This window comes from Coregonus lavaretus (assembly GCF_964263955.1).
Source record: "Coregonus lavaretus genome assembly, chromosome: 7".
Classification (NCBI taxonomy): domain Eukaryota; kingdom Metazoa; phylum Chordata; class Actinopteri; order Salmoniformes; family Salmonidae; genus Coregonus; species Coregonus lavaretus.
In genome coordinates, this window is record NC_139994.1 from 19222544 (window position 1) to 19236610 (window position 14067).

General features: G+C 43.5%; 2 protein-coding genes across 3 annotated transcripts; one reads left to right on the forward strand and one right to left on the reverse strand.

Moving 5' to 3' along the window:
* The first annotated feature begins 1895 nt into the window (after nt 1-1895).
* LOC311132167 (nuclear receptor subfamily 0 group B member 2-like) lies at nt 1896-3283 on the forward strand. The gene is made up of 2 exons (XM_084165387.1): nt 1896-2659; nt 2918-3283. The coding sequence occupies exons 1-2, from the start codon at nt 2041-2043 to the stop codon at nt 3169-3171; spliced, it is 873 nt and encodes a 290-aa protein (XP_084021513.1). The 5' UTR covers nt 1896-2040; the 3' UTR covers nt 3172-3283.
* Nucleotides 3284-7075: 3792 nt separating this feature from the next.
* On the reverse strand, nt 7076-13175 carry LOC311131658 (uncharacterized protein). Of its 2 annotated transcripts, none has more exons than XM_084164770.1 (5): nt 12940-13175; nt 10918-11805; nt 10640-10755; nt 10414-10491; nt 7076-7250 (listed from the first exon to the last, which is right to left on the reverse strand). In XM_084164770.1, exons 2-5 carry the CDS (start codon nt 11781-11783, stop codon nt 7204-7206), a joined length of 1107 nt encoding a protein of 368 aa, XP_084020896.1. In that variant the 5' UTR covers nt 11784-11805; nt 12940-13175; the 3' UTR covers nt 7076-7203. The 2 variants fall into 2 exon arrangements, with proteins under 2 accessions (XP_084020896.1, XP_084020895.1); XM_084164769.1 differs by having other exon boundaries at nt 7076-7253.
* Between the last annotated feature and the right edge of the window lie 892 nt (nt 13176-14067).

Consider the following 14067-nt stretch of genomic DNA (forward strand, 5'->3'; position numbering starts at 1 on the left):
CCCTTAACTAGCACGTAATGGAAGACTGAACCAAGGCTGTGTGTTGGGGTAGCAGTCTGTATGGGATCATTGACCCCGTCCTTGGTAGCCTGGTACAGGCTGAGTTAATAACTGGAGATAAACATGATAAATGATAAATGTCATTGACCCCGTAGTGCAGCCGGCTTCCTCATGTCTCTCCCTCCCTGCAGGGCAAATGTCACAGTTGTATTGAATACGCCCTTTCACCTCGCTCCACGTGGAGAGAACCTGCCTAAGTGATTACCGCCCCGTAGCCCTCATGTTGGTTGCCATGAAGTGCTTTGAAAGGCTGGTCATGGCTCACATCAACACCATCATGCCGGAAACCCTAGACCCACTCCAATTCGCATACCACCCCAACAGATCCACAGATGACACAATCTCAATCACACTGCCCTTTCCCACCTGGACAAAAGGAACACCTATGTGAGAATGCTGTTCATTGACTACAGCTCAACGTTCAACACCATAGTGCCTACAAAGCTCATCACTAAGCTAAGGACCCTGGGACTAAACACCTCCCTCTGCAACTGGATCCTGGACTTCCTGACGGGCCGCCCCCAGGTGGTAAGGGTAGGCAACAACACATCTGCCACGCTGATCCTCCACACTGGGGCCCCTCATAGGTGCGTGCTTAGTCCCCTTCTGTACTCTCTGTTCACCCATGACTTTGTGGCCAAGCACGACTCCAACACCATCATTAAGTTTGCTGATGACACAACAGTGGTAGGCCTGATCACCGACAACGATGAGACAGCCTATAGGGAGGAGGTCAAAGACATGGCAGTGTGGTGCCAGGACAACAACCTCTCCCTCAATGTGAGCAAGACAAAGGAGCTGATCGTGGACTATAGGAAAAGGAGGGCCGAACAGGCCCCCATTAACATCGACGGGGTTGAAGTGGAGTGTGTCGAGAGTTTCAAGTTCCTTGGTGTCCACTTCACCAACAAACTATCATTGTCCAAACACACCAAGTCAGTTGTGAAGAGGGCACGACAACACCTTTTCCCCCTCAGGAAACGGAAAAGATTTCGCATGGGTCCCCAGATCCTCAAAAGGTTCTACAGCTGCACCATCGAGAGCATCCTGAGCGGTTGCATCAACGCCTGGTATGGCAACTTCTCAGCATCTGGCCGTAAGGCGCTACAGAGGGTAGTGCGTACGGCCCAGTACATCACTGGGGCCAAGCTTCCTGACATCCAGGACCTATAGACTAGGCGGTGTCAGAGGAAGGCCCAAAAAATTGTCAAAAACTCCAGTCAACCAAGTCATAGACTGTTCTCTCTGCTACCACACGGCAAGCGGTACCGGAGCGCCAAGTCTAGGACCAAAAGGCTCCTTAACAGCCTCTACCCCCAAGCCATAAGACTGCTGAACAATTAAACAAATGGCCACCCAGACTATTTACATTGACCCCCCTACTCGCTGTTTATTATCTATGCAGTCACTTTATTATCTATGCAGTCACTCGACTAACCGGTACCCCCTGTATATAGCCTTGTTTTTGTTATGTAATTTTCTTGTGTTACTTTTTGATTTTGATTAGATTTTTTGACTTTAGTTTATTTAGTAAATATTTTCTTAACTCTATTTCTTGAACTGCATTGTTGGTTAAGGGCTTATAAGTAAGCATTTCACAGTAAAGTCTACACCTGTTGTATTTGGCACATGTGACAAATACAATTTGATTTGACCTAACACAGCGAGCAGAGCAGTCCAGGGTCACTCTGTTGTTTTCAGGTGTGTGTGTGTGTGTGTGGTCTGAGGGGGAGGGGTCAAGGCTGACTTGTCACACACAGATCAGAGGAGCGTGTCCTATCTTCCTATAAATAGGACTCGGGCTACTGGAGTTGTCAGGCAGTCAGATCTGCTGATCATACTGCTGGACAATATTTCAAAGAGAGAATATGACTGTTCTCACCTCTGTAGCATAGCTCTGTAATAAAGCTTCTGCCCTGGTGACATCTTATCATCTATTGATTGGTTGATACTTTATTGATCCTCAAAGGGAAATTCATCATGATGTTTCCTCTTGAAGAGATGAAGACCACCTGTCACTGTTCAGGTTACCGGGAGCAACAACAAAAACCTCACAGCATCCTGTACAATATCCTGAGCTGGGCAGACAGTAACTACAGCAACAACAACAGCCTGATCAAAAACAACCACGTGAACCAGTACGACTACAACATGATGATGCCTCACAACTGTCATTGCGAGCGGCGACGGGCAGTGTGTCTGAAGAACCCTGAGGGAACTTGTCAGGTGGCATCTGATGTTCTGGTCAAAACCATCCGCTTCATGAAGAGTTTACCCTCCTTCAGTCAGCTTCCAGTGGAGGATCAGCTAACTCTGCTGAGGGACTGCTGGGTGCCCCTGTTCTCTCTGGGACTGGCCCAGGAACGGACTGTGTTCGAGGTGAAGGATGTACCACAGGCTAGCATGCTGAGGAGGATCCTCCTCAACGGTCAGGGGCCACAGAGTGAGGAAGAGCATGAGGAGGAAGATGAGGGGAAGAGGTCACTGCCCACGCTTGCTGGGGTGCATAAACTCAGATCCTGTCTGTACAGACTGTGGACTCTGGATCTCAGCCCAAAGGAATATGCCTATCTGAAGGGTGCTATGCTGTTCAATCCAGGTAAAGATCTTCTTCTTCTACTTCTTCTCAGCAGTCTATGATGTAATGTGGAACTCCAAATCTACCTGAACTGACATTCTATTAATGTCATTCGATTGAAATATTTGAAGCAATCAATGGCATAATCAATGATTATTTAATAATCTAACATGACAAATGATGGCAAACAGCTTAACTCTTCTGTCACATTAGTGTTGAACTGCTGATGGTGGAATACAGTTGAATTGACATTCCATTTACCCCACTTCCTCTTAATAGCTGTCCCAGGACTGAGCACCACTGTAGTCATTGACGGTCTTCAACAGGAGGCCCAGAGAGCTCTACAGGAGGTTGTCCTGACCCTTCACCCAGGAGACTCGGGTCGATTCAGCCGCATCCTACTATCGACCTCTGCCCTACAGGCTGTCAGCCAATCACTCATCACAGAACTGTTCTTCAGACCTGTTATTGGTCAGGCAAATCTGTTTGACTTGTTAAGTGAGATGCTGTTTATTAGACAAGAGTACAGCTGAAAGTTTGTGTGGGTGTATGGTGTATGTGTTTGAATGATATTTTAGGGTATTTTCTACTGACAAATATGAATGTGAAGATTGCAACCAAGCATTAAAAGTTGTATAAACACAATTTTTCAGTTTCTCTCTCTTCTATCCATATGTTTAATCATTCTTCTATCATTCGTTTTTGGCATACATCTGGCAATTTATCAGTGGTGTGAAAAAAATAAATGAATATAGTGAGAGCTACTGTATTTTTAATTGATAGAAAAATCATGGACTATTGTACTGGCTCGTAGCATGATATGTACTCTGGCTCCCACTAGTGGTTTTCTACCTGTAACTACAAATATCTGTTGTGCCGTATACTGAACAGGGGAGTATGGAATGGAAAGTACCAAAAATCCCTTGAGTGACGTTACCTGGGATTTAACATTTCAACGCATGGTAAGGGAGACTTACAAAACTCCAACTAGCTCAACAATGTGTCAACACTCATCTATTTCCTGTCTATGGCCAGAACCAGAATAACCTGTTTTACATGAACAACCAAACATGTAATCAGTCATCTTGTTACAGTCGTTTGGTGGCCTGTATTATTTTGTCCTTGCCAAAGATAAAAGTTGTCCCCAAGGGGCACAAATGAACACCCGGTCACTGTGCACCTGCAAGAGATGTCTGTGTAGCTTAAGTCATAAATGTGGGCCTGTTCAACAAGGCAAAACATTACAGAACATTCAGACAAAAATGGATTGAGTAAAATAAAAAATAAATGCTTGCCTTCCATTGTAGAATAAGAGAATTGTGTCAGATCTTTTCATTTCAATCTGCAACGTTCTAAATGTTTCACTTCACAGAACCCTCATTGGTTCTCACTGTCTGCATGTTGTCAGACATTCTTCCATTTTGATACATCAACTCCACAGAACTGAGTTGTAAATAGATTGGAAGAATACTGCGTGTTGTAAATAGATTGGAAGAATACTGCGTGTGAGTAACTCGCTGACTCATGTCCAGTCATGCGAGGGGAAAAGGCTATTTAGAGAGAAAGAAAACACAGACATACACAGAACTTAATGTCAACAACAGACAAAACGTAGTACTCTTGACTCTTCTACTGGCAAGCTAATGAAAGGTGAGCTAGTCACAGGTTCTGACATACTTGCCTGGAAGATTTTTTTATTAAAATGTAAGTCATTAATTTAGACACGCTTAGAGTGGAAGATCCTAACTTCCACATAAGCCCACTTAGTCTGCCATTATGCATCACAAAAATTAGACTTAAGTGGAAGTTAGAATTCTCAAAATAGAGAGCAACTCATTTCCTTTATACCGACCACAATAAAACAGAAGACAAAATGTGCAAGATTAGAATGGCATTAATGCCTTTACAACTTAATTTATGTATCACTTTTTTTATAGTTTTATTTAAATCACAGAATTGCATACATTATAAGTTAATTTCACATTGTACTCATTGGAGTCTACAATATCATGTTACAGCATTAGCTGGGCCACATGCTCACTAGAGATTGAAGCATAACCAATCTTAAAGCGATACCAGGATTAAAGTTATGTATAGTAGTATGATATTCCCATGGCATCAAAACGTACATCTACAATTGTATTTCACAGTCACCAATAAGTCAATACCATCATCCATTGTCTTTGAGGTGTTCTGTGTTCTTTCTTCATACGTTCCGAGTGGTTTTTGGCCTTCTTTCTTCATACGTTCCGAGTGGTTTTTGGCCTTCAGTACATTCCAGGTTGGTTCTTGGTGTCCAAACCACTGCATTATTCACATGGGTTAACCCTTACGAAGACTAAGACCGTCGGGTCCAAACATTGCACAATAAAACCGTGGAGCAATCAAGTGTGCAGTTATCTATATTTCTTGGGTCAGTATACTTCACCCTGCACCACACTGGAAGTGCTTACACTACCTTGAAACTGGTTCTTGTACCACAGTGTTGTGGGTTGAACTGATAAAGCAGAAAGAGGTCAAACAGCAGTGGAGAGTCGGGTTTCCTATCAACACAGCTAGTTGTTATTCAAGGGTAAAGGGACACACACAGCACTAATGTAATATGAAGGCGATAAGAAGAACGGACATCAAAACAGGGGGAGCTGCTTTAAGGGTCTGGTAAGTCTACGGTACCTTCTCTCTGAGACAAACCAACACCCAAACATGGACGCAATATGTCAGAATCAAAAATACATTCACTACCCTGAGTACATTATAATCCTTCAAAATACAGATGACACGATTCATAGTATAGTTTTCAAAGCAAAGTCATGGTCTTTGGAGGAGTTTGCCTCTGCGTAATACTCCTCCCACTTCATTAAACCGAGTGCAATTCTCTGGCTCCTTCAAGGTCCCAACACAGAATTAAATATAACATACAGTGAGGGAAATACAGTGAGGGAAAAAAGTATTTGATCCCCTGCTGATTTTGTACGTTTGCCCACTGACAAAGACATGATCAGTCTATAATTTTAATGGTAGGTTTATTTGAACAGTGAGAGACTGAATAACAAAACAAAAATCCAGAGAAACGCATGTCAAAAATGTTATAAATTGATTTGCATTTTCATGAGGGAAATAAGTATTTGATCCCTCTGCAAAACATGACTTAGTACTTGGTGGCAAAACCCTTGTTGGCAATCACAGAGGTCAGAGGTTTCTTGTAGTTGGCCACCAGGTTTGCACACATCTCAGGAGGGATTTTTTTTGTCCCACTTCTCTTTGCAGATCTTCTCCAAGTCATTAAGGTTTCGAGGCTGACGTTTGGCAACTCAAATCTTCAGCTCCCTCCACAGATTTTCTATGGGATTAAGGTCTGGAGACTGGCTAGGCCACTCCAGGACCTTAATGTGCTTCTTCTTGAGCCACTCCTTTGTTGCCTTGGCCGTGTGTTTTGGGTCATTGTCATGCTGGAATACCCATCCACGACCCATTTTCAATGCTCTGGCTGAGGGAAGGAGGTTCTCACCCAAGATTTGACGGTACATGGCCCCGTCCATCGTCCCTTTGATGCAGTGAAGTTGTCCTGTCCCCTTAGCAGAAAAACACCCCCAAAGCATAATGTTTCCACCTCCATGTTTGACGGTGGGGATGGTGTTATTGGGGTCATAGGCAGCATTCCTCCTCCTCCAAACACGGCGAGTTGAGTTGATGCCAAAGAGCTCGATCTTGGTCTCATCTGACCACAACACTTTCACCCAGTTCTCCTCTGAATCATTCAGACGGGCCTGTGTATGTGCTTTCTTGAGCGGGGGACCTTGCGGGCGCTGCTGTATTTCAGTCCTTCACAGCATAGTGTGTTACCAATTGTTTTCTTGGTGACTATGGTCCCAGCTGCCTTGAGATCATTGACAAGATCCTCCCGTGTAGTTCTAGGCTGATTCCTCACCGTTCTCATGATCATTGCAACTCCACAAGGTGAGATCTTGCATGGAGCCCCAGGCCGAGGGAGATTGATAGTTATTTTGTGTTTCTTCTATTTGCGAATAATCACACCAACTGTTGTCACCTTCTCATCAAGCTGCTTGGCGATGGTCTTGTAGCCCATTCCAGCCTTGTGTAGGTCTACAATCTTGTCCCTGACATCCTTGGAGAGCTCTTTGGTCTTGGCCATGGTGGAGAGTTTGGAATCTGATTGATTGATTGCTTCTGTGGACAGGTGTCTTTTATACAGGTAACAAACTGAGAGTGTGCTCCAATTCTCAGCTCGTTACCTGTATAAAAGACACCTGGGAGCCAGAAATCTTTCTGATTGAGAGGGGATCAAATACTTATTTCCCTCATTAAAATGCAAATCAATTTATAACATTTTGGACATGCGTTTTGCTGGATATTGTTGTTGTTATTCTGTCTCTCACTGTTCAAATAAACCTACCATTAAAATTATAGACTGATAATTTCTTTGTCAGTGGGCAAACGTACAAAATCAGCAGGGGATCAAATACTTTTTTCCCCTCACTGTATAATATGTGTATCTCTATGGGTCCAACCTCTCCAGCTGGGGACTGGTGAGTAGCTTCATGGCATCAGAAGTGTTGAGGATGGGTCATCATGTTCTGATGCTCAGAACTTTCTGCTTAAATCAAAATATGATAAAGAAGGCATGAGTTGTAGAATATAATAGAACAGACAAACTTCATTGTCCACGTAATGAGGAAATGTGTCTTTGGCTTCATAGTTCACATATAAAATGCAAATTACATAAAAACATCAGGAGTACCTAGTCATCAACATCATTAACTTACAAAAGTGTGCAAAATGAAGTTAAGTCCACAGGTTTAGTCATATTTACATAATTGGTTCAAGACCTACATCATCAAGAACAACTTGTCATCTACATGATTCAATAGGTTCATATTCCAGGGTTTCGTTTCTACCAATAGTTACCAGCAGAATGAAGTGAAACCTATTTATTTGTGTCTGACAAATACAATACAAGTCTGACTTGCCCAATGAGATACAACCTTAAGGCAACCAATCAACCTCTTGGATAGGCTTAAATAAATAGGATGTTCACAATAAATGTCACGGAAAGGTAAGTACAGTATCTATCAGGGGAAGAGATAACGCTGGATATTTGCCACAACATTCAGTCTATTAGATCTCTCTCACTCACTCAGATACTAACCCAAACAGTTTCAGTGCTTCCCCTACATAATTTTTTGTGCAGCGGTGGCAAAGTTCGTGGAAGGGGGGGAATCACCGGGGAATTCCCATCTGGATAATTTTTTTGTATAAGGACTGTGAGAAGAGATATATATATATATATATATATATACACACACACACACACATACACAAAAGTATGTGGACACCCTTTCGAATTAGTGGATTCGGCTAATTCAGCCACACCCATGGCTGACAGGTGTATAAAATGTAGCACTCAGCCATGCAATCTCCATAGACAAACATTGGCAGTAGAACGTCCTTACTGAAGAGCTCAGTGACTTTCAACGTGGCACCATCATAGGATGCCACCTTTCCAACAAGTCAATTCATCAAATTTCTGTCCTGCTAAAGCTAACCCGGTCAACTGTAAGTGCTGTTATTGTGAAGTGGAAACGTCTAGGAGCAACAACGGCTCAGCCGCGAAGTGGTAGGCCACACAAGCTCACAGAACAGGACCGCCGAGTGCTGAAGCACGTAGTGAGTAGAAATCGTCTGTCCTCGGTTGCAACACTCACTACCGAGTTCCTAACTGCCTCTGGAAACGACGTCAGCACAATAATCGTTCGTCTGGGTTTCTATGGCCGAGCAGCCGCCCACAAGCCTAAGACCACCATGTGCAATGCCAAGCTTCGGCTGGAATGGAGTGGTGTAAAGCTCACCGCCATTGGACTCTGGAGCAGTGGAAACACGTTCTCTGGAATGATGAATCACGCTTCACCATCTGGCAGTCCGACAGACAAAACTGGGTTTGGCGGATGTCAGGAGAACGCTACCTGCCCGAATGCATAGTGCCAACTGTAAAGTTTGGTGGAGGAGGAATAATGGTCTGGGGCTGATTTTCATGGTTCGGGCTAGGCCCCTTCGTTCCAGTGAAGGAAAATCTTAACGCTACAGCATATAATGACATTCTAGACGATTCTGTGCTTCCAACTTTGTGGCAACAGTTTGGTGAAGGCCCTTTCCTGTTTCAGCATGACAATGCCCCTGTGCACAAAGCGAGGTCCATACAGAGATGGTTTGTCGAGATCGGTGGGGGAAGAACTTGACTGGCCTGCACAGAGCCCTGGCCTCAACCCCATCGAACACCTTTGGGATGAATTGGAACGCCGACTGCGAGCCAGGCCTAATTGCCCAACATCAGTGCCCGACCTCACTAATGCTCTTGTGGCTGAATGGAAGCAAGTCCCCGCAGCAATGTTCCAACATCTAGTGGAAAGCCTTCCCAGAAGAGTGGAGGCTGTTATAGCAGCAAAGGGGAGACCAACTCCATATTAATGCCCATGATTTTGGAATGAGATGTTCGACGAGCAGGTGTCCACATACGTTTGGTCATGTAGTGTAATTTCTGGTGACATTTTATAAGGAGATTCTACTCCAAAATGAATGAAAATCAAATGTTGCCAACACCATCTATCTATAACCCCTCCCAGAAATGAGCCCAATAACATATTGGTAAAACAATATTTTAGTACCGATTATTTTACCATACATGGCACCATACACTATTATCAGGCAGGTGTGTGCAAGGTTTTTTCTGGGTCAAAAGTGGCCTACTTTCCTTCTAGGAACATTTCCATGGAGCTGAGACAACATTTTACCATTTTAAAGCAAATTGTCTGCAATTCTACAAATGTTGCTATGGCTAATTCTGTGTTCTTATGCTCAAACATAAAATCAATGGGGACCCCAACTGGGACCCCTGTGCATGTGCCCTGCGTGCCTGGGCGGTAATCCAGCCATGCCAAAAGTACTCCTAAATTCATTGTTTTATTTAATTGGTTTCATTGCTGTAGATTTTCTTGGGGTGATTACAAGTTATCAAAGACTATAGGATTTAAAAGTTGAGTAAGTAAGATTTTTATTAAATATACTGACATTTCTATTGTAAATAGTTTATGATTAGTGAATTACATAATGTAGTTATTTTGTTAGATACTTCTCCCTCTTAGCTGAAAACATATTTTTTCCAAAGCCATTTTAGCTGTCGTGCTAGCTGTTCAAATAATGGGAATTTGTTTCTCAATGCAGAAGTTAACTTCCTCCGAGGAACAGGTTGCTAGGCAACACCCCTGCACTTGCCGCTCTGTTCGTGGCTAAAGCCAGTATGAGAAACGTGCTAACAAACGTTTGTGCTATAAAACTAAATAAATACTGCACTCTGACCCACAAAACATCTTTGCTAGATTCATGATAGTATTGTTAGAAAAAAGTAAGGAAAGTGAACTTGAAAACATAATGTTGTTTTATTGGAACTTACAGATATTGTTGGTAAGTAATGAATCTGCTAGCTTCTGACAAGACTTACTGCATCTTAAAAAATATATAGATCAATTATATTTTCTATAAACTTAGTCTGGTTTTAGTCATTTAAGTTTACACTGAAATAGTTTTTCGATCCCCACAATTTTTCTGGGGTGTAGTGGCAACAATTTAGCAGAGGCAATGCGGTTTCAGTAAAAGTGTGTCTTGAAGGACTCTAACCCTATCATAACAAGCGCTTAATGATGACTACAATAACACTGTACAGTACACACAGCAACATACAGTACACACGTCAAGTCTCTTACCTGCTCCACTGTTCATCCTCATGTTCCTAGCGTTCATATCAGAATCTGTCTCCTTGGATATCTGGATATCATAATCATCTTCGAGGTAAAAAAAACAACAAACAGAGAGAGTGACAGTCAACTAACAGTGTAATAACAAATTAATGACAATGAAGTATCACTTCAACAAGTATGTAAAATAAGGGAAAAGCTATTGGAAATGTTTATCAGTAGAGGTGTTGCTTACTGTTATTGCTGATGGTTGATGCTTGGTAGTTGCTCATGGTTTCGTTACCGCTGTCTGAGGTTCTCCTCTGTGACCTTTTGCACTGAGGTCTCTTCTTGCTCTTCCTAGTGCTGATCCTGATAAAATAGATGAAAATAGTATATCAACTTTATTGTCCATTTTACAAAGTAAATGTATTAATTTGCTGTCACGATACCCAACTGCTTGTGCGCACGCACACACACACACGTTGTACCCTTGATCAAGGCAGTTAATCCCTACCAGTGAATGGTAGCTACCTGATGATGCCCTTGACCAGTCGACACTCTGCATCCTGCTCATCAAGCTGATGCTCCTCAGCCAGGTCACTGATAAGCTGGCTGATTTCACTGGTCTTCTTCAGGAACACTGAGTCTGAGGTGCAGTGGGCCAGCTCCTCGATCTGGTACTCAGAGTATAGCTCCAGAAGCTTCTGGGTGATCAGAGAGTCCACGTCACCCATGCTCAGATCACCCATATCCCCCTCATTCCAGGAGTAGGAGGGAGGGCTGTACAGGCTCCCTCCTCCTCCACAACCTCTTCCATTGTGTAATGGAGGCCTGGTAATGATCACCGGCTCCTCCTCCATTCTGGGAATGTCCACTTTGACCCCTCTGATGTAGACGTCCTCCGACCAATCAGAGCCACCACCCCCACTCTCCTTCCTGGTTCGGGGGTCATTGGTCACAGGGTGGCCCTGGAGACCCCGGAGGCTGACCTTCTCCTGATCGTCATCTGGGGAGCTCCCTCTGGGACTGGGGGCCAGGATGGTGCTCCAACACTCCCTGTAGAGTCCACAGGTCAGCACACTGCACACCCAGCTCTTACAGCTGCCTGGGGAGGAGGGGGCACAGGGACCACACCCCTGACCCCCTGAAGGAGAGTCTGCTGATCCGGGGATGAAGCCGATGGTCTCCTCAGCCTCCCTGCCGTTGGCCTTGTGGTAGGTCACCTTGGGCCCCTGGTGCCTCTCCTCTACCGGGTCCACACATCGCTCCTCATAGCAGTACTCCTGGCTGGTGCTGCTGCCCCGGGAGAGTTGATGGTTGGGTCCCACAGGGGCGAGGCCGTCCTGGCCCCCTGGCTCTGACCAGGGTCTGGGGCTCCCTGTGCTGCTGCTGGGCATGGTGGTTAACTAGAGCCAGGGCCTGGGAAAGAAGAGGACAGGGAGTGTGGGGGGGAAAGGGCAATGCATTACGTTAATGTATGAAATATGTATGTTATATTTATAAAGAACATTGCTTAGCCCTGTCATAATAATCAGCGGTTTCAGACAGACAACGTAAAGTAGACGTGAATCAATAGACAACAACGATACTACATAGATATTAAGTCAATGCCTGACTATATGACATGTCAAATGTATGCTGCAGGCCCTTGGCATGGCAAATCAAACTTTAAACATTAGTCACCTGAGGCTGCAACCCCTTCCAAACCAACCAACAATATCAACCATCACATATCCCTTAGTGCCAAGAAAAGTTACCCAATCTATCCTGTGGGTGTGGGGTGTACGTAACCTACAGGATCAATGAAACACAACAAGATTAAATACAAAAACTTCAATTTCAGCCTTATATGTGTTATGGCCGACACTACGGTGACCCCTGCCCACAGTGGTGCACGTTTGTGTTCTAGCCCAATATTAACACACTTGATTCAACTAAATCCAAGGGCTTGGGGATTAGATGAGAACCTGATTCAGGTGTGTTATTACTGTGCTAGGTCAGAAAATTGCGCCCTGGATCTCCAGAACGCCCTGGCCTATATGTTAAAAACCTTCTTTCACAGAAAGTAAACAACACGCTATTAATAATGGCATTATAGAAGCCAGAATGAGGACGGTGACAGTCCATTCAACGTAGGCTGCTGAAGTAGGCCAAAATGTAAACAAATGTGTCATAAGGTGAACGTCATCAAAATATTTTGTTTGATAGACTTTACGGGGAGTTGAGATTAAAACAATCCGCCGAACAGCTGTTTGATAAACCGGCCGGGCCTACTTCATATAATAAAAGGTTACTAATTTGCTGACACTCAGCACCGCAAACCAGCGGGTTGAACTGCACGACGACTTTTTCAGTCCATCTACAGCCTTCTGTCAAAATAAGTTACTATAATTGTCAAGGTGCCACTTCCAAAATACATATCCAATCAAATATCGTGTTTTGTTCCATCTGTAGTGTATTGTTACAAAAATTACACTTGGGTTTATTAATTTGCCTGTTTTAACAAAGACAGTACATATGCGTTTCCATGTGTTAAGGCTACGTTTTACTCACGGCATAGGAAGAGTGATCGCGGGTCTTCCACAGAGTTTTCTTCCGGAAGGTTATATTCCTCAAAGAGCAAGAGTTTACATTTGTATTCTACTATTGTTCTTAAATTAAATTGGCCACAAAACAGATGCGGTATAGTTTCGTTTCCCAAATGCTTCCTACAACAGTTTTTTACCTGCGAGACAAGGTAAACCAACTATAAACTCAACCAGAGAGGAAGAGGCGAAGCCAGAGGGTTTACTCCGCCCAAAATTTGTCCACGAAAATACATCTACGAAGTGAGGAATTTTTCGATGGCGGTCAAGAGACTGCCGAATTTGGTCAACAAAAAATGGAATTGCTAATTTCCCTAGTCAAAAAATCCTATAGGATTAATGATTTTTATAGGATTCTCACAATCCTATAGGATTTTATACAACGGGTGGTTCTAATCCTGAATGCTGATTGGTTAAAACCGCATTCCAGCCAGTGTCTATTCCACAAATTACCACTGGCTAAATCTATGACATAAAAATGTCTATTTACTCTGTTCCATTTTACTGTGCAATCCACTACCTCATCAGCCCAGCCAGACAATTTATAAACTTGATCTCCACTATAAAAAGCAGGTAGACATTGACTAACATTTCGTTTTCAACAGTGGAGATTTGTATAAACCTTGCCTGTCTCTCCGACATTTGCAACATTGTTTCAATATTCAAATTCGATCTCCAGCTGTGCATAGAAATGAACATGTCGGGATTCGGGATGAGACAGACAGGCAGGCAGCTTTTCTCAGCCAGTCGAAATCATGAATCATGAAATCGTGCTTCATTAGCTAATTGTTAGGAATCTATCCAAGTAAATGCAACTAGAAAACAGCTTATGCAAATGCGCTACTTTGTTGTTCTTCTGGCTGCACTGTTTGACGTGACTGTAAATTAGTCGTAGTTGCTAGCTGGCAAGCAAGGGATAAAGAACGTTGTCAGCCAGTATGACAACAGAACATTTAGAACGAATGACTGAGTCACGTCCATTGATACAGAACAAAAAGACTTAAGGACTGGGTCACATCAAGGGCAACCAATCTGATAAAACGAACGACCAGCCTGCTTGGGTAGCAATCCTAGATTTGTGTTGGGACTATATCTT

Excerpts from the sequence above, each read along its gene's own strand:
- LOC311132167 (XM_084165387.1), top strand. The coding sequence starts at position 2,041 with ATGATGTTTCCTCTTGAAGAGATGAAGACCACCTGTCACTGTTCAGGT. Across the intron at positions 2,660-2,917 it reads TGCTATGCTGTTCAATCCAG|CTGTCCCAGGACTGAGCACC; the intron begins GTAAAGATCTTC and ends TCCTCTTAATAG.
- LOC311131658 (XM_084164769.1), bottom strand. The coding sequence starts at position 11,783 with ATGCCCAGCAGCAGCACAGGGAGCCCCAGACCCTGGTCAGAGCCAGGG. Across the intron at positions 10,756-10,917 it reads CTGGTCAAGGGCATCATCAG|GATCAGCACTAGGAAGAGCA; the intron begins GTAGCTACCATT and ends CTATTTTATCAG. Across the intron at positions 7,254-10,413 it reads GAGGATGAACAGTGGAGCAG|CAGAAAGTTCTGAGCATCAG; the intron begins GTAAGAGACTTG and ends TTTTGATTTAAG.